The 18,276-nt window shown below is 38.5% G+C and overlaps 1 protein-coding gene across 2 annotated transcripts; it reads left to right on the plus strand.

Annotated features, from left to right (window-relative positions):
• The first annotated feature begins 1,706 nt into the window (after window positions 1-1,706).
• desi2 (desumoylating isopeptidase 2) lies at window positions 1,707-17,060 on the plus strand. 2 transcript variants are annotated; one of them, XM_062995062.1, is made up of 6 exons: window positions 1,707-1,949; window positions 2,056-2,245; window positions 14,735-14,807; window positions 14,904-14,997; window positions 15,842-15,983; window positions 16,104-17,060. In XM_062995062.1, the coding sequence occupies exons 2-6, from the start codon at window positions 2,207-2,209 to the stop codon at window positions 16,326-16,328; spliced, it is 573 nt and encodes a 190-aa protein (XP_062851132.1). In that variant the 5' UTR covers window positions 1,707-1,949; window positions 2,056-2,206; the 3' UTR covers window positions 16,329-17,060. The 2 variants fall into 2 exon arrangements, with proteins under 2 accessions (XP_062851132.1, XP_062851134.1); XM_062995064.1 differs by having other exon boundaries at window positions 1,707-2,245.
• Window positions 17,061-18,276: the final 1,216 nt, after the last annotated feature.

Consider the following 18,276-nt stretch of genomic DNA (forward strand, 5'->3'; position numbering starts at 1 on the left):
CAAAGAGCTTACAAAGTATCAACAGCATCTCATTGTGGAAAGGTAGTCAGGAGAAGTGTAAAAAAAAAATCCAAGACATTAGATATGAAATACAGTGAAGCATGCACCATCACCAGCAAGTAAATAAAATATGGCACTACAGTGAAATTACCAAGAACTGGACGTCCCTCCACAACGGATGAAAAGATGAAAAGAAAACTGGTCCGGGAGGCTGCTAAGCAGCCTACAGCAACACTAAAGGAGATGCAGGAATTTCTGGCAAGTACTGGTTGTGTTCTACATGTGACAACAAACTCCCATAATCTTCATATGTCTAGGCTGTGGGGCAAGATGGCAATAAAAACATCCAAGACTACTACATTTTGCAAAAACCTTCATCAAGTCTGCTAAAATCATAAGGCAAATGTGTTATAGTCTGATGACTGGTCCAGTCGGAGCCCAGACCTGAATCCAACTAAAAAATGTGGGGTGACCTGAAGAGGACTGTGCAAAAGGAGATGCCCACACAATCTGACAGATCTGGAGCACTTTTGCAAGGCAGAGTGAGCAGAGATTGCCAAGTCATGATATGCCATGCTGATAGACTCCTGCCCAAAAGACTGAATGCTGTCTTAAAATTTAAAGATGCTGTAACAAAGTATTAGATTTATGCAACCACACTATTGTACATTTTTATGCCCCTTAAAGATTTTAGTTTCTTTTTCAGTTAAATTGTACAGATTATATTTACATATTATAGGTTACATTATGATGGAACAAGTTTTGAAATTATATGTCTTGGTCTAATTTTTTACATCACAAGACCTAGTGGTTTAACAGAGGTGTGTAAACTTTTTATATCTACACACACAAAGAAATATGGGTCATATTCTAGAAACCTGGGTTTAATCCTCTCCTCTGTTAACTGTCTGTGAGGAGTTTTCCATGTATACATTTCCTCTAGGTCCTTTCCTTTCATATCCCAAAGACATGCAGATGACTGTAAATACAGTGCTCATACAAATCAAGTCTACAAATAACACTGGAAGGCATGACTTTTATTTAAAGCATTAAATACAATAAACATACACCACTCTATACAGTTGTAATTACCTGTCTTGTGCAAAACATGTGGACACCCCAATTCAGTTTCGGGTTTTGTTAATTGTTGGGTGACAAAATTTAACCTATTCTCTCAGTGAACAAACTTAAGTATGGCATTTTCTGGTCATTTTAGTCTAAACAGTAACCAGAAAACCCATAACATTAAATGTGCCCTGACCTTTATTTCTTGCTTTTGTAACTTAGTGAATACACAGTATCTGTACATTAAAGTGTTTAGAAATTTGGATGTTAACTTATTTTACTTAAAAGTATACAATTTGGTCAGGGGTGTCCTGACTTTTGCATGATATCGTTTACACAACAGCTTACTAGCCTTCTAGACTAATGTAACCAAAAAACCCATACCATTTAATGTGCCTTAACCTTTATCACTTGCTTATTTGACTTAGTGAATACATAGTAGCTGTACATTATAGTGTTTAGAAATGTGTATGTTAACTTAAGGGGAGTCCAGACTTTTGCATGATATCGTTTACACAAAAGCTTACTAGTCTTCTAGACTAGTGAACTTATATGAAACGTAGCTGTATAGCAGTGTGAATGTAGGGGGCTATGGACAGTGTTCAGATCTGTGGTGGGGAAGGAGGTGTCGGTCAGTAGTCTCTTGTTTCACGGATCCGCCTCCACCGTTACAGTAGATGAGCTGTGATGCTGCACTTACTTCTCGACTCTAAAATGTCTTTGTTCGATTTGAACTGTCTGTAATCAGGTTTCTGTTTACAACTAAAGGTCGTGGATGTCGCTTTCCGAACATCGTGACTTTGTAGCGTACAGTGAGTTTGTTTTCTCTTGGTGTGTTCGCTGGCCATGAAGCTAACAGGCTAACAGCACTAAGCGTCAGTTAGGTATGTAATATTGTTAGCTTTGCTGTTTGAGTGTTAGAAGCTGATGGTGGTGAAGTGTATGGCGTCGGGGAAATACTCTTCGGCTTTATACTTTTCTACACTGCAGGACTGAAGGAGACACGGAATAGCGAGCTGCTGTTAAGAAAGACTTTCAAAACGAAAAGGCTTCAGTAGTAAGAGCAGCAGCAGCTAGCGGGCTAGCTGTTTATGCTGAAGGGAGGAGAGGACGGCACTCTTAAGAAAAAGGAAAGCCTGTAATGGCCAACGAGCCGGTTATACTGAACGTGTATGACATGGTAAGTGGTTTAAAAACAGTCGATTTAAAACGTATAACTACTCTTTAATTGTAACGTCATATATATATATATATATATATATATATATATATATATATATATATATATATATATATATATACATACATACAGGGGTTGGACAAAATAACTGAAACACCTGTCATTTTAGTGTGGGAGGTTTCATGGCTAAATTGGACCAGTCTGGTGGCCAATCTTCATTAATTGCACATTGCACCAGTAAGAGCAGAGTGTGAAGGTTCAATTAGCAGGGTAAGAGCACAGTTTTGCTCAAAATATTGCAATGCACACAACAGTATGGGTGACATACCAGAGTTCAAAAGAGGACAAATTGTTGGTGCACGTCTTGCTGGCGCATCTGTGACCAAGACAGCAAGTCTTTGTGCTGTATCAAGAGCCACGGTATCCAGGGTAATGTCAGCATACCACCAAGAAGGACAAACCACATCCAACAGGATTAACTGTGGACGCAAGAGGAAGCTGTCTGAAAGGGATGTTCGGGTGCTAACCCGGATTTTATCCAAAAAACATAAAACCACGGCTGCCCAAATCACGGCAGAATTAAATGTGCACCTCAACTCTCCTGTTTCCACCAGAACTGTCCGTCAGGAGCTCCACAGGGTCAATATACACGGCCGGGCTGCTATAGCCAAACCTTTGGTCACTCGTGCCAATGCCAAACATCGGTTTCAATGGATCAAGGAGTGCAAATCTTGAGCTGTGGACAATGTGAAACATGTATTGTTCTCTGATGAGTCCACCTTTACTGTTTTCCCCACATCCGGGAGAGTTACGGTGTGGAGAAGCCCCAAAGAAGCGTACCACCCAGACTGTTGCATGCCCAGAGTGAAGCATGGGGGTGGATCAGTGATGGTTTGGGCTGCCATATCATGGCATTCCCTTGGCCCAATACTTGTGCTAGATGGGCGCGTCACTGCCAAGGACTACCGAACCATTCTGGAGGACCATGTGCATCCAATGGCGGTGCCGTGTATCAGGATGACAATGCACCAATACACACAGCAAGACTGGTGAAAGATTGGTTTGATGAACATGAAAGTGAAGTTGAACATCTCCCATGGCCTGCACAGTCACCAGATCTAAATATTATTGAGCCACTTTGGGGTGTTTTGGAGAAGCGAGTCAGGAAAGGTTTTCCTCCACCAGCATCACGTAGTGACCTGGCCACTATCCTGCAAGAAGAATGGCTTAAAATCCCTCTGACCACTGTGCAGGACTTGTATATGTCATTTCCAAGACGAATTGACGCTGTATTGGCCGCAAAAGGAGGCCCTACACCATACTAATAAATTATTGTGGTCTAAAACCAGGTGTTTCAGTTATTTTGTCCAACCCCTGTGTATATATATATATATATATATATATATATATATATATATATATTTACACACATAAGTTTGTGTGGCACATGAAATCATGGACGTGGTACGAGAGTTTTCAGAATAAGCAAAAAAAAGGGATGTGGTGATTTTGACCTGGCCAGATTTAAAAATTGAGAAATAGGGGTGGTTTGGTATTAATTCTTACAGTCTTACAACCTTGTAGAAAAGAAAAAAGACAAACAACAACAACTATGTTATCACAGTATAAAGCAACCATTTAAAACATCTGAGGACACTTGGGTGGAGCATCAGTCTAATACAATTGCCTGTTACCTCTGAGACCCATGTCAAGTCTCAGTGTTGTTATTCAGACTCAGTGTGACTACCTTGTGCTGCAACAGTGACCCCTGCTGTTTGTTGGACTGATATCAGGAGTGGTAAAGGAATACAGAAAGGATAGAGTGATGATCTGTATGTGTTGTGTCTCTTTGTAAGCATTAACAGCTGTTTGTGAAAAGACACAGTTGAAAGAGGCATGTGCTAGCATGGGTGTTCATGCAGTAGCATTTTTAGAAGCAGTAGAGAATTTAAAATGATGAAAATGCAGGGGGAATGCACTAGCGTTGGTAAAAGTGAAAGTAAAAAATAAATAAATACACAGCATGTACAACAGACGTTTCCAAATGTCTCTGTGTCAAGGCTTCTCTGTAAGTAATTAAAATTTTGCACCCCAAAGTGGCCACAAGTCACACATGTAATAATCCTCATAATATATTTTGTAATTATTTCTATAACAGTTTATTAACTGATTTGATAGTCAGATAAATTGAATACACTAGATTTGAGGTAGTTAAGCAGCCAAAGTTCCAAAGAAGTTTTCAATAATTAACCAATTTTAATTATTCTTTTTTCTTGTTTAAACAGGTTTTGATAGAGTAACTGAGCATGTGAAAATTGTTATACTTAATCAGACTTAATCAGACCCATTGGCCAATGTGAGACAGCTTTTTGTGTGTTTAGTGTTTTAATTCAAAACAGGAAAGCACTGAGGTTCAAGATCTCATTAGTGTGTGATCAAAAGAGGAAGTGCAACCAGACCTCAAGTCTCACATTTTAAATGAATTGTTTTTTACAACAATTTTGCATAGAATGCATTTATAGCTTACCATGTCTGCAAAAATAGAGACCGCAGCAGGGCAAGCTGAAAATCATCCTGCTTTTGCTAACATTATTTTAGATCAGGGGTGTCAAACTCACGGCCCGCGGGCCAGATCCGGCCCGCCACGTCATTTTCTGTGGCCCGCGAGAGCTTAAGAGATTGTTGTGATGGTTGGAGTCGTTACAGAGACGCAGTTATAATTTAATGGGACGCCTGCGCCTTTAAGTGCAACCGGTGACATCGTAGTCACGGCAACTAACTTTGACCTTCGCTGAGAAGCCATGTGACTTTTACGGCAAAAGAACGCGGGCAGTAATGTAAACAATAATAATAAATATAAATAATTATCTTGCAGTATAATACCAAAGCATCGTCTGTAAGTAGTGGCGTTTATATTTTCAGTTGTTTGTAAATGTTTAGTGAGTATATAACAGCGTTTTAGTTACAAATTTATATACAATTATATACAATACAATTGTTACCGTTACTATAGCAATTAGTATCTTTACACAAAATGCTAACTCGTTAGCGCTATTTTACGTTTGGTTAAATCTCATATTGTACCAGATGTAAAACTTGACTACAGCTGTGTGCTTTTACTGTATTAAGTTCTTTATTGTTTTTATTGTTTGTATTTTTACTTCATTCTGGTGCACACAGTGTATCACACAGCTGGGAAGCAAATAAAACCGACTGTATTCTGAAGAGAGCTGTCTGTCTGTCTGTCTAGCTGAGCAAGGGGGATAAACTATTAGTGAGGGCAGAACAATTGTCTTAAAATACACTGTAAAATCCTACATGAACTGCATCTCTCAAAATGCATGCTGATTTTGTGACCTGCACAGTGACACATCCCGCCAGTAAATGATGTTAAGAAATATTTACACATAATCCCAAAATGTACAAGAAGATAAGTAAGAAAATTAAGCAGAAGGAGGAAATTTAATGAAAATGACAACAAGTTTATGTTTCAGGAAGAGAAAACGGTGCGTCTCTTGTGTTATGAGGCCGTGTCTGTGGTAAAGGAGGACAATATGAATGCAGAATTTAGCCTCCAAGAAAAACAACAGACTGCAATCACAGCAGAATACGTTACAATCGGCCCTTTGAGGGCCACAATAATGTTAATGTGGCCCTCGGTGAAAATGAGTTTGACACCCCGGTTTTAGATTATACAGTGTATCACAGAAGTGAGTACACCCCTCACATTTCTGCAGATATTTAAGTATATCTTTTCATGGGACAACACTGACAAAATGACACTTTGACACAATGAAAAGTAGTCTGTGTGCAGCTTATATAACAGTGTAAATTTATTCTTCCCTCAAAATAACTCAATATACAGCCATTAATGTCTAAACCACCGGCAACAAAAGTGAGTACACCCCTAAGAGACTACACCCCTAAATGTCCAAATTGAGCACTGCTTGTCATTTTCCCTCCAAAATGTCATGTGATTTGTTAGTGTTACTAGGTCTCAGGTGTGCATAGGGAGCAGGTGTGTTCAATTTAGTAGTACAGCTCTCACACTCTCTCATACTGGTCACTGAAAGTTCCAACATGGCACCTCATGGCAAAGAACTCTCTGAGGATCTTAAAAGACGAATTGTTGCGCTACATGAAGATGGCCAAGGCTTCAAGAAGATTGCCAACACCCTGAAACTGAGCTGCAGCACAGTGGCCAAGATCATCCAGCGTTTTAAAAGAGCAGGGTCCACTCAGAACAGACCTCGCGTTGGTCGTCCAAAGAAGCTGAGTGCACGTGCTCAGCGTCACATCCAACTGCTGTCTTTGAAAGATAGGCGCAGGAGTGCTGTCAGCATTGCTGCAGAGATTGAAAAGGTGGGGGGTCAGCCTGTCAGTGCTCAGACCATACGCCGCACACTACATCAAATTGGTCTGCATGGCTGTCACCCCAGAAGGAAGCCTCTTCTGAAGTCTCTACACAAGAAAGCCCTCAAACAGTTTGCTAAAGACATGTCAACAAAGGACATGGATTACTGGAACCATGTCCTATGGTCTGATGAGACCAAGATTAATTTGTTTGGTTCAGATGGTCTCAAGCATGTGTGGCGGCAATCAGGTGAGGAGTACAAAGATAAGTGTGTCATGCCTACAGTCAAGCATGGTGGTGGGAATGCCATGGTCTGGGGCTGCATGAGTGCAGCAGGTGTTGGGGAGTTACATTTCATTGAGGGACACATGAACTCCAATATGTACTGTGAAATACTGAAGCAGAGCATGATCCCCTCCCTCCGGAAACTGGGTCGCAGGGCAGTGTTCCAGCATGATAATGACCCCAAACACACCTCTAAGACGACCACTGCTTTATTGAAGAGGCTGAGGGTAAAGGTGATGGACTGGCCAAGCATGTCTCCAGACCTAAACCCAATAGAACATCTTTGGGGCATCCTCAAGCGGAAGGTGGAGGAGCGCAAAGTCTCGAATATCCGCCAGCTCCGTGATGTCATCATGGAGGAGTGGAAAAGCATTCCAGTGGCAACCTGTGAAGCTCTGGTAAACTCCATGCCCAGGAGAGTTAAGGCAGTTCTGGGAAATAATGGTGGCCACACAAAATATTGACACTTCAGGAACTTTCACTAAGGGGTGTACTCACTTTTGTTGCCGGTGGTTTAGACATTAATGGCTGTATATTGAGTTATTTTGAGGGAAGAATAAATTTACACTGTTATATAAGCTGCACACAGACTACTTTTCATTGTGTCAAAGTGTCATTTTGTCAGTGTTGTCCCATGAAAAGATATACTTAAATATCTGCAGAAATGTGAGGGGTGTACTCACTTTTGTGATACACTGTATACTGTATTATACAGCATCCAACATAATTATAAGGGTTCTACCCGACCACAAATCTTTGGTAATCTTATTTCCAAAACCATGTGCATTAGTATAAAGTTGGTCTACCCTTTGCATCCACAACAGCCTAAACCTTTCTGGGTAGGCTGTCAACCCTGTGTCTATGGGGATTCATTCCCATTCAGTCAAAAGGTCTTTTGTCTGGTCAGACACTGTTGTGTCAAAGTTGGAAGCATGCCATTTACCTTATATACTTAATTTTAAACACTTTTGGGTGCCATGGGTGTGGCTGAAACATTTAAACTCAATAATTAGGAAAAGTGTCTGTGCTTTTGTGCATATAGTGTGTATATATAGTTAAGTACCGGTCAGATTGTACACCATTACTGACTGTAGTCCATTTATTGCTCAACAATGTCATCAACCCTCTTTACCTCATTAATCAATAGATATGAAATCGCAAAGGGCCTCCACTAAATAAGTAATGTTTGGACGGTGAACATTCTAAGCACAGCAACGACACAAATGTGGTAGTGACATTTCATTGTTTGTTTTACTGTTGTCAGTATCACAAGTGCAGCGTCATACCTTTGGTTTAAAAACCAGTTACTGTTTACACTGACTGGCTTTAATAATAGGCACACATTGGCAGCACACATGGGTGCCACAGTCCATAGTTGTTTTTTCAAAGCACAGTGTGTGGTAATCTTTCTCTAGTCTTTTATGAGTGGACAGTTTCTGATCCCAGAATGCTGTTGGCTTTGTTTTTGGTTGGAGGAGTATTCTACTCCTAGCTGACATTTAGATGTTTAAATGTCCCACCAGCACTACTGCACTTGATACACATGCCGGTACAACAAACAATCCATGTCATTTTCATCGTTAGTGTAAATGCAGTTCTAAGAATGGTTTACGGGCCAAATATCATCCTTTCGGGGGGACCACACCTATGTTGCATCTCTTCAATAATAGATAAGATAAAGAAAGGTAACAACGTGTCAACAGATAGGTGCAATAGTCATTGTAATATGTGCGAAAGTTTAAACACGTTACTAATGCAGTACTTTAGTAACATTCCTTTTGGAGTTATTACAGCTCTTAAATGCTATTTGTAGCCACCTGGAATTCTTTACATATGTTGTAGTAATTTCTACACAGACGCCCATACAGAACGCTTTTACTTCTGAGATATTATAAGGTCATTTTAAATTCCTAGCATGTTAAAGATTATGCTTAGGTCAGGAGACTTGGGGTCATTACAAATGCTTTAGCCTGCACTTTTTGGTACTTTCCCATTAAGTGGATGTTCATTGTCATGGCTGACTGTCTTGCATTTGCTTCCAAAATTTGCTGATATTTAGTAAAATCCATTCCTCCATCTAGCTGTAATGTTTTCTGTGCCACTGGCTGTCACACAACCTCAAAGCATAATAGACCAATCTTATATGAGGTGTTTTACTATGTGATTTACTTTGGTAATTGTGGTCCAAAGAGCTTATTTTTTACAGCACTTAACTTAAAAAGCCTCTGGCTTATCTAGATGTTTTGAATACTTCACACATTCATCAACTGACTTACTTTTAACTGCTGTTTCTTAATGACCTTTTTGACAGGAAAATTGCAAGCAAGAAACACCAGAAGTCTATTTATATCTGTCCTCTGCTTTATAGGCATAAATCGGTTTGATTTTCAGATCCTCAATCAGCTGCCTAGATGAACTCATGATTATTTAGTGTTAGCAAAAGAGTCAGAATGTGTTATACTCTGTAATCATCAGCTGAATATCATAAAAATAGAAAAAAAGAATAAAAAATACATAAAATAAACCAATAAAAAATTAGAATAAATAATAATAATAAAAATAATTAATTAAATAAATAATTAATAACGTGTATTGATTCCCTTCTAATTCTGACCAAAGACCATAGACTTTATTATTAGAAAATTAGACCATAGACTATTTATTATTATTAATAAAAAAATAATAATTAAATAAATAAATAAGAAAGGATTAATTCTCCTCTGCCCAGCACGTCCAGACCAGTAAATTAAAACCTAACCATTTGATAAGGTTCTGTGACATTACAGCTAGCATATGTCAAAGCTTTTGCACGTCACAGAAAGAACCTCTGCGTACAACTGTATTATTTATTTTATTTCATTTTCATCAACCACATTAATCTGGTAAGGGTTGTCGGGGGTCTGGTTTCACTGGGAAACACTGGGCGCAGGGCAGGAATACCCCGGACAGAGTGCCAATTTATTGCAGGACCCCCCTTCTCAAACGTATCTGTGTAGATGCCTGGCTGGCCATTAACACTGCTGATATTTAAACCCGGATCTCAGCGGCCCAACCTAACTGTATTGTCAATGCACTGATATTATAATGCCATGGCATGTTTGTACAGTATTGTGCTTGCATTTATTTGACTACTCAAATAACGCTGTGCTTTTGGAATTTCACCAGTACCAGCACTGTAATACAGATGACTGTATTGGGCTTTGCATTCCAAAAGCAATGCAATTGACAGTAAACAGAATAGGCTCCAGGATATAGGCTATATTTATTTTTTAAATCAATAAACAAGTGGCTACTAGGCAGGTCAGTGTGTAAGGATGCTGTATGTCTGCATTTGGTTTGCATAAATCAATTAAATGACTTAGGTTACCATTAAGATCAGCACTTTTACTAAGATGAAATTTGATCCCAGTGATTTACACCAGGCTGTCTTGTTTATTCTGCAGAGAGTTGAGCTCACTCATTAAGATTTTAAAATGCTTACATCATCGTGAAACTCATGATGGTAGGATTTATCTAAGTTTTGCATGCTTTGAATCAGCATATTGTTAAATTGAATTTTTTATCAGTGTGGAGTCTGACCTCATGCTACTAATGTGCATATTTAGAAATCATGTCCCGGTATGAAAGTATAAACTCTGCATATTGTCTTATAATGACTAGAGCTTTAACATACTGACTGCATCATCATTAATTATCATGTTTGGTTTGCACTTGTAATGAACAGTTAATGATGCTGAACTGGTTCTGCTCATTGTTCGTCTTCATCCCACTGTTCTACATTACTGCCATGTTTACTACTTTGCACTGTCTTTCATTAACAGAGGACTTGTTGATAAAACTACAAATGGAAGCTACACTATATGGCCAAAAGTATTTGAACACCTGACCATAAACTTGTTGGAAATTCCATTTTAAAACAGACGGTATTAAAATAGAGTAACTTTTATGTGGCCTTTTCAGCTATAACAACCGCCACTCTTCTGAGAAGACTCACAAGACTTTAAAGATGGTCTGTGGGAATTTTTGCCTATTTAGTCAAAACAGCATTTGTATGGCTGGGCACTGATGTTGGTCTAAACTGTTGCTGCTGCACACACTGAAGCATATAGTTTTCTTTATATAATACATTTTTATACCTGTTAGCGATTGTTGTGGCTGTAAAACATGAATTTAGTCATTAGAAATAGTGTCCCAATACTTTTGTCCATGTAATGTATTAGCTTTTTAGTTGCCGGTTGACTAATGACGGTTGATTGTTGGTTATTAGAAACTTGCATTCATAGTAGCAATACACCAACTAATAAAGGTCAAGTAAATATGCCTATGCCAGTGTCGCTTAATCATAGCTCTATCTTTTTATTAGGTTACATTTATTTAAAAAAAAAATCAGGTGTTTATTTAATTTGTTACAGACCAATAGTTTAACATTTTGACTATGAATTTAAATACACATTAATAGTATGCTTGCAATCTTCTGCTTAAATTGGAATATTTACTTAAGTGTAAAACACACACACACAGTCAGCTCATGTTGACTTAATTATGTGTGCACAATGCTAAAAATGTGTGTAATACATAAATAACAATGTTAAAATCGTATTTAGTTTATATTACTTATTAAATAAATTTAAAAACGTTATTGGGATTGGACTTTTTTAATTTAAACTATGTCCATTTTATCAGTGCCATAAATAAGTGGCAGTTACGTACTATAATATTATCTTACAACTGCCTCTATCACCTCAAATATTATTATAGACATTGCTTTTCTTCAACATTCCATGCTGCATTTCTTTGGCATTTAATAAACAGGTTTCAAATATCTTTGGTGAAATACTTTGTTCCAAAAGCGTGACTCATTCACATAATCGTATTAGCGGGAAAGTTGCATCTACACTTTTAATCCCATTAAACAGGAGGATCAGCAGCCCATTACAGAAACCAGTGCCAAGTATCTAGCATTTAAGAGTGTTATTCTCATGTGTGTGTTTGGACGGGTCTTTTAGTAATTAAATATTTAGCACCAAATGCAAAAATGGTGTACAAATTACGCAAAATAAAACAAGCATTCAGGCTGCTCATATAGAAAGTATTGCTTATGGATTTGAAATATATTGAGTACAAAGATCTGTAATATAGCAAAGTGCCCTGTGATGAGGAAATGACTTTCAGATTTCTCCTCCTACAGGAACCTTTTTTTTGTTTGTTTTTATTGGGAGGAGGAGGTGAGGTTATGTTTCAGCTGAGGTGTCTTGTGTATTTCTGACTCATTCTGATGTCAGAAATGTTTACCTAGTAAGATCGATGGATGAATGGATGACATTCAGCATATAGTTTCTCATTGCTAATGTCTCTGCTTCCTTTTCTGATCTGCTAAGGCTTTTTATAAAGAATTGTAATTGAAGTATTTACATTTGGCAGTTTGTCTTAAGATCACACCCAAACGATGTATAATATAAAAAGCATTTTAATGACCACACTGCTGGTAAAACCACTGTGACACCATGGTTGAAATAGCACAGTGTAGGCTTAAAGACTGTGTGTTCTTGTTTTCCTTTGTTTTGTTTTTTTTAGATTATGTACTTGTGTTTTTGTTTTTGAGATTTGTGTGAACACGGTACCAAGTGAGTCAGAAGACAATTGTGTGCTTGTGGACTCCTTAATGTGTGATCGTTTAAAATTTCTCACTCCTATGACCTACCCATAACAATAAACTGATGTTCTGCAAATTTGGTCATTTCTTCAGAAGTAAGCTCTCCAATTTGATGCCAAGACTTATTACCATACTTTTAGGCCTGATTTATTTACAGTGCTATAAAAAAAAGTTTTTGCCCCTTCCTAATTTCTCTTTTATATAATTGATTCATTACACCTGTTAGCAATTGTTTTGGCTGAAGCACATACAATCAGTAATGAGAAGGGTTGTCCCAATACTTATCCATATAGTGTATGTTACTTTTGTGTGTATTTTACCAGTAGAGCGGAGTTAAAAAAAGAGCAGGATAAATGTGGAGGCATGTTGTATACAGTGCAGTAAAGTGGTATTATTCATTCTACAGTAATGACACTAAATGTATAGGCCTCTTGCCTTAAAAGGTATTATTGTAATGTGTGTACAATTAAATAAAAATGTAGAACAAGAAGTCTCTGTAAACAGAGAAAGGATGTTTTTTGATATTTTGATGTTGCATGTTTTGACTTTCATGTTGCAACTACTTTTAAATCGCACCAAAAGTTTATACAGGATTTAAATCAGGATATTCCAGGACTGCTTTCTTAACCAAGCTTTGTTTGACTTGGAAGTGTTTGGGATCACTGGGATCACTGACTTTCTGGAAAATCCAATTATCACCAAGGTTCAATTTTACCACAGAAGGCACAACAGCTCGTCTCGAAATGCCTTGGTGTTTCTGTAAATCTATTATGCCAATCATGTGGTTAAGCTTGCTAGTTCATTCTGCAGAAAAGAACCTTCCATCATTATTACTGATCAACCTCTTTGTTTGACTTTAAGAATGTTCCGGTCATAAGTCGTGCCTCTCTCCTGCCAGACAAACCAATGATACTTATAGACATAAAGTTGCAGTTTTAATTTGTCACTACATAGAACTGTGTCCCAGAACTTTTTTGAACAAACCCCACCCCCCCCAAGCTAGGCAGGTATGCTGCTGCACCATGAGTTTGGAACCTCCAGACAGTACTCCTAATGTTGTCTTGGAAGTCAACTTAAACCTTTTTGTGCCAGTAAAATGATCTCCTCTGTTGAAAGCTTCTTAGTTTTCACCATGGTTGCAACACACCTTAAACACTTGACTCCTTGGTTGGTGTCACACATCTCAGCTGAAGCAGAGTAGGGGTGGTTATTGAGTTCCCAATGGCTTAATCATTTTGTCTGTTATCACAGACTAGCAGTAGGTTTTAATATCAGCAGTATTATGTAGGGGTTGAATAATTGTGACATGGCAGTAATAACAACATTTCCTGCTACACTATTTTTTGCTATATTATTTAACTCATAAATTTAAATCTAGCTCTACAGCAAACTTTATATTTATAAGTTCTAATTCTCTTTGGGGGGTTAAATATTTCTTGTTGCAACTGTACATTAAATACGAATTTCATCACTCCATTATGTCTGTGATGCTTCACTTTGTTTTCTGGTGACAATGTTAGTATTGCATTAGTATGTAACAGTGATTTTAATATGAGCTTTGAGCATTATCAGAAAGAAGTTGAACTTAAAATATAATTCTTTAAAGCATTACTTTCGGGGTAATTATGTCATGGAGTGACAGCCGCATCATGACATTCAGATATACTTGAAGATGTTTACTGAAGCAAACCTCAAAAGACATGCATAAATCATTATCTGACTCACTCTTTATGGTTTCCTACACTGACCAAATGCCAACAAAATAGGTCAGCTATCTCTGTCCATAACTGAGTGACTGCCTATTAAGGACAGATAGCCCTTAAAAAGAGTAAATCAATGATGCAGTAGTCACAACTGAAAGTCTAAGATGCATTTTATTGTACATCTTTGATCATGTGACTTTTTTATTTTTCTATTTTAAAAATCTGTAAGACAGTTGCAGCATGAAAGTGGTTTCACAAATAAGATGGACAGTCTTTTTATCAGTGAAAAGAAAATAATTGTGGTTTAAATGTCTAACTGCACACTGGTTTTAAACTTTCTACAGGTCCCTCTCAGCCAGCTAAGCAGAAATAAATATTCAGGTTTAATTGCTCACATCACTTTCATGTGTCTTTTTATTTATCTTACTCAATATTTCATATATAAACAATTGATTTGAGTTTATTATTAAGATGCGCATGTGTTTGTTTTCCAGTACTGGATCAATGAGTTCACTACCTCTCTGGGTATTGGGGTTTTTCACTCAGGAATTGAGATTTATGGCAGAGGTAAGTTCCTTAGCTGCTGTGTTTTGCAGTTTGATGTGGGACATGTATAATATGTAGACGTGATTGTCTATTTACTGTGTCTTTGTTTTGTTGCAGAATTTGCCTATGGGGGGCATCCATACCCGTTTTCTGGCATATTCGAGATAACGCCTGGTGATGCCACCGAACTGGGCGAAACGTTTAAATTTAAGTAAGTCATGTCCTGATGTTCACATCTCTATACCAAAGATTTGTGTTTTCCATTTTTCACACATCAGTTTGATTAATCTAATTAGCTGATAATATAAATTCGAAGTGTTGAGTAATGTAAGAAGCTAATGCGCTCGGGTCATTGTCATTAACTGCTTTAACCAGATTTTAACTAATTTACCCTGGACTGGGCACGCGTTCATCGACTACCCCCCAGACAAATTATAGCTAATCGTGTCTGTAGATACCCGACTGGTCGATAGCGCCACTGAGGTTCTAACCTGGATTAAAATGCCTAATTATTTATCATGATTAAGCTAAACCACTGCTGGAATGTTGTGAATAATTAAACTTAACAACGCTGTTGTTTGATACAAGGGGTCGATTCCCAGGTGGAGCTTTCTGGGTCCTTTCTGTGTGGAGTTTGCACACAGAAGCTCCGGAAGCTCCGGTTTCCTCCCACAGTCCAAAGACATGCAAGTGAGGTGAATTGGAGATACAAAATTGTCCATGACTGTGTTTGCAATTGAACTGGAACTGATAAATCTTGTGTAACTGGTAATAACCTGTCCTGTCATGAATGTAACCAAAGTATGAAATGAACTCCATATATGGAATAGAATGCCCAGCTACAAATGCTACTTAAATGCATTTGACCTGTGTATGGCTCCTTATGATGATTTAATGCGTGCAAAGCTTTTAATGACAATTTTAAGAACTATTAAAATCGAGTTACCTACCTAAAAGTCCAATCATTGAGGGTGCTTATCTGGTTCAGGGCTATTTGAATAATCCTATTTAAGGAAAAAAAAAAACATTTTTTCCCCTATACATTTTTTTTTTAGAGAGGCAATAGTTCTTGGGAGTACGGACTTCACTGAGGAAGATGTGGAGAGGATTATTGAGGAATTGGGGAAGGAATACAAGGGTAATGCTTATCACCTCATGCACAAGAACTGCAATCACTTTTCCTCAGCTCTGTCAGAGGTAAGGCTTCTCAAAGCACATAAAGAGTGGAGGACCTTCCTCTGCACAAATGCAGATGTTAAAGGTGTTACTGGAAATAAACAGCAGTTACGTAAGCTCTCTTCCTCATATCTGTGGCAGATCCTGTGCGGTCGTGAGATCCCACGCTGGGTAAACCGACTGGCCTACTTCAGCTCGTGTGTGCCCTTCCTGCAGAGCTGCCTGCCTAAAGAGTGGCTGACTCCTGCAGCACTGCAGTCCAGCGTGAGTCAGGAGCTTCAGGGTGAGCTGGAGGAAGCAGAGGATGCCGCCGCCTCCGCTTCAGCCTCCACACCCCGTCCGAGCCGACACCAGCCACGTCGATAGATTTTGCTGCCTTGACTGACCCCTTAGCTTTCGCTGCCAACAGTGCTTATTCCTTCCAGTGACAAACCTGCAATCCACCAGCAGCACAGATAAGCTCAGTCCTGTCAGTGAATGGCTCTGCCATAACTGCAGGGTCCTGCGCTATCGGGGTTACGGTTAAGCCCTACGAGGACTTTAAGCCTGGTTTAACGACACAGAGCTTATTTAATCAGTGTTTTAAATCTATTTTTTGGCTAATATTGTTTTGTTGGGAAACTCAGGACTGTAAAACATTGTTCACACATCTGCTGATTTACATGAAAGGTTTTTATTTCATTTTGCTGGATTTTCTCACTCGCCTTTCTTTCCTCTATCGTTGAAGAAATTGTCACCTCAGTGCATCTTTTTAAAAGGAAGTTCTTGTTTACAACCCTGTGTTCTGTTCATGTATTTATAAGTTCTGGATACAGACAAGCTGACACTGGGGTCAAAGTCCTGGTCTTTTGTACTGACACATTTCATGTCAACCCACTTTTGTGATTGTGCCTAAAGATTTTTACTGTTACTCGCTCCCAGAGAGCTCTGCACTCTTTCTCTACAGTTTACCTGTCAGTCTACTCTGAGTAGCCGACCCCTTCGTACCCTGCAAACCCGATTTCAGATCTTTTACACCGTTTGGGTTTTTAGAGTCTTTATGTGTTGGATAAACTGTTTGTATTCCATTTGATGATTATTAAAGAGATCTACAACTTTTCGGTTCTACAAAACATCTTGCTTCATGAGTAGATTTAGGCAACGCTGTTTTGCTGAAGTACAACATCTGGCCAAATAATATGTGGACACCCATCTTAATTTTTTAGTTTTTTGAGTTTCAGCCACATCCATTTCTAACAGGTGTAATGAATCAAACCTGTAAAATAGTTTGTGGAACTACTTTTCCTCCAGCGTTACTGTGCATGCTGTGTACACAAAACAAGGTCTAGAAAGACACTCAGTTGATGAGTTTTTTTTTTATGTAAAGCAAAGAAAGTGACCTGCACAAAGCCCTGACCTCAAATCCACTGAGCACCTTTGGGATAAATTGGAATGTTACTTGCAAACCTTGTCCAACAACACTGCCCAAACTCACAAATGCTTTGTGGATAACAATTCCCACAGATACACTCCAAAGACTTTCCAAAAGAGTAAAGGCATTTATAGCTGAAGAAGGTGAGACAGGGTTTTGGTATTGAATGTCTAAATATCTCATGATCGGGTCCTTTATATCACAATATCAGCACTAGGGTCAGCATATGACTACGTAAATAGCCAATGTTTTTTAACCATGCCAAGCATTATGAGAGTGCTGCATAAAGCACACAAACAAGAAAGCTCCAGCATTGTCAGCTTTATCATCCTGGGGTTGTGTACATCACTTCAGGCTCAAATAATAATAAGTCACATCCTGGGGTTAACCCTCACCACTAGCTAACAGTCTGCATGGGTATTTTACTAGGGCATTTTGTTTTCCTTTCACTTTTTAAAACATGTGAAAAGTGAACTTGATGCTTTAAATTGCCCCTAAGTGTGAAAAAATGTGTGTGTGTGTGTGTGAGAAGGCCTGTGATGGATTGGTCCATGGTGCATTACTGCCACAAGCCCAGTTGTTTTTGAGTTTTATGTAAGCACATTACATAGGTTCGAAACAGCATGTAACATGTAACAGTTTTAACAGTAGCTAAACAGATTTGACTACAGAAAAATCTTATGCTGATTTGATACTTGTGGGTTCTGTTTGTGCAAGGTTGGTTTGGCCCGAGCTTGAGCCCTATTTGTCCCCTACCAAGTGTAATAGCTGGACACATTAGAATTGCTGACTGGCTAGCTTTTCTTTAAGAGCTATAGAAACAGTATACGTATACTGTGGTGTATTCTTTCTTTTACAGTACATGCATTATAATTTTCTTGATTCCTAAATGAGTCTGCAAAG

Source organism: Trichomycterus rosablanca, chromosome 5 (assembly GCF_030014385.1).
Source record: "Trichomycterus rosablanca isolate fTriRos1 chromosome 5, fTriRos1.hap1, whole genome shotgun sequence".
Classification (NCBI taxonomy): domain Eukaryota; kingdom Metazoa; phylum Chordata; class Actinopteri; order Siluriformes; family Trichomycteridae; genus Trichomycterus; species Trichomycterus rosablanca.

Coding starts and splice junctions, on each gene's coding strand:
- desi2 (XM_062995064.1), top strand. CDS start 2,207: ATGGCCAACGAGCCGGTTATACTGAACGTGTATGACATG. Junction 2,246..14,734: donor TACTGAACGTGTATGACATG/GTAAGTGGTTTA, acceptor TTTGTTTTCCAG/TACTGGATCAATGAGTTCAC. Junction 14,998..15,841: donor GGCGAAACGTTTAAATTTAA/GTAAGTCATGTC, acceptor TTTTTTTTTTAG/AGAGGCAATAGTTCTTGGGA.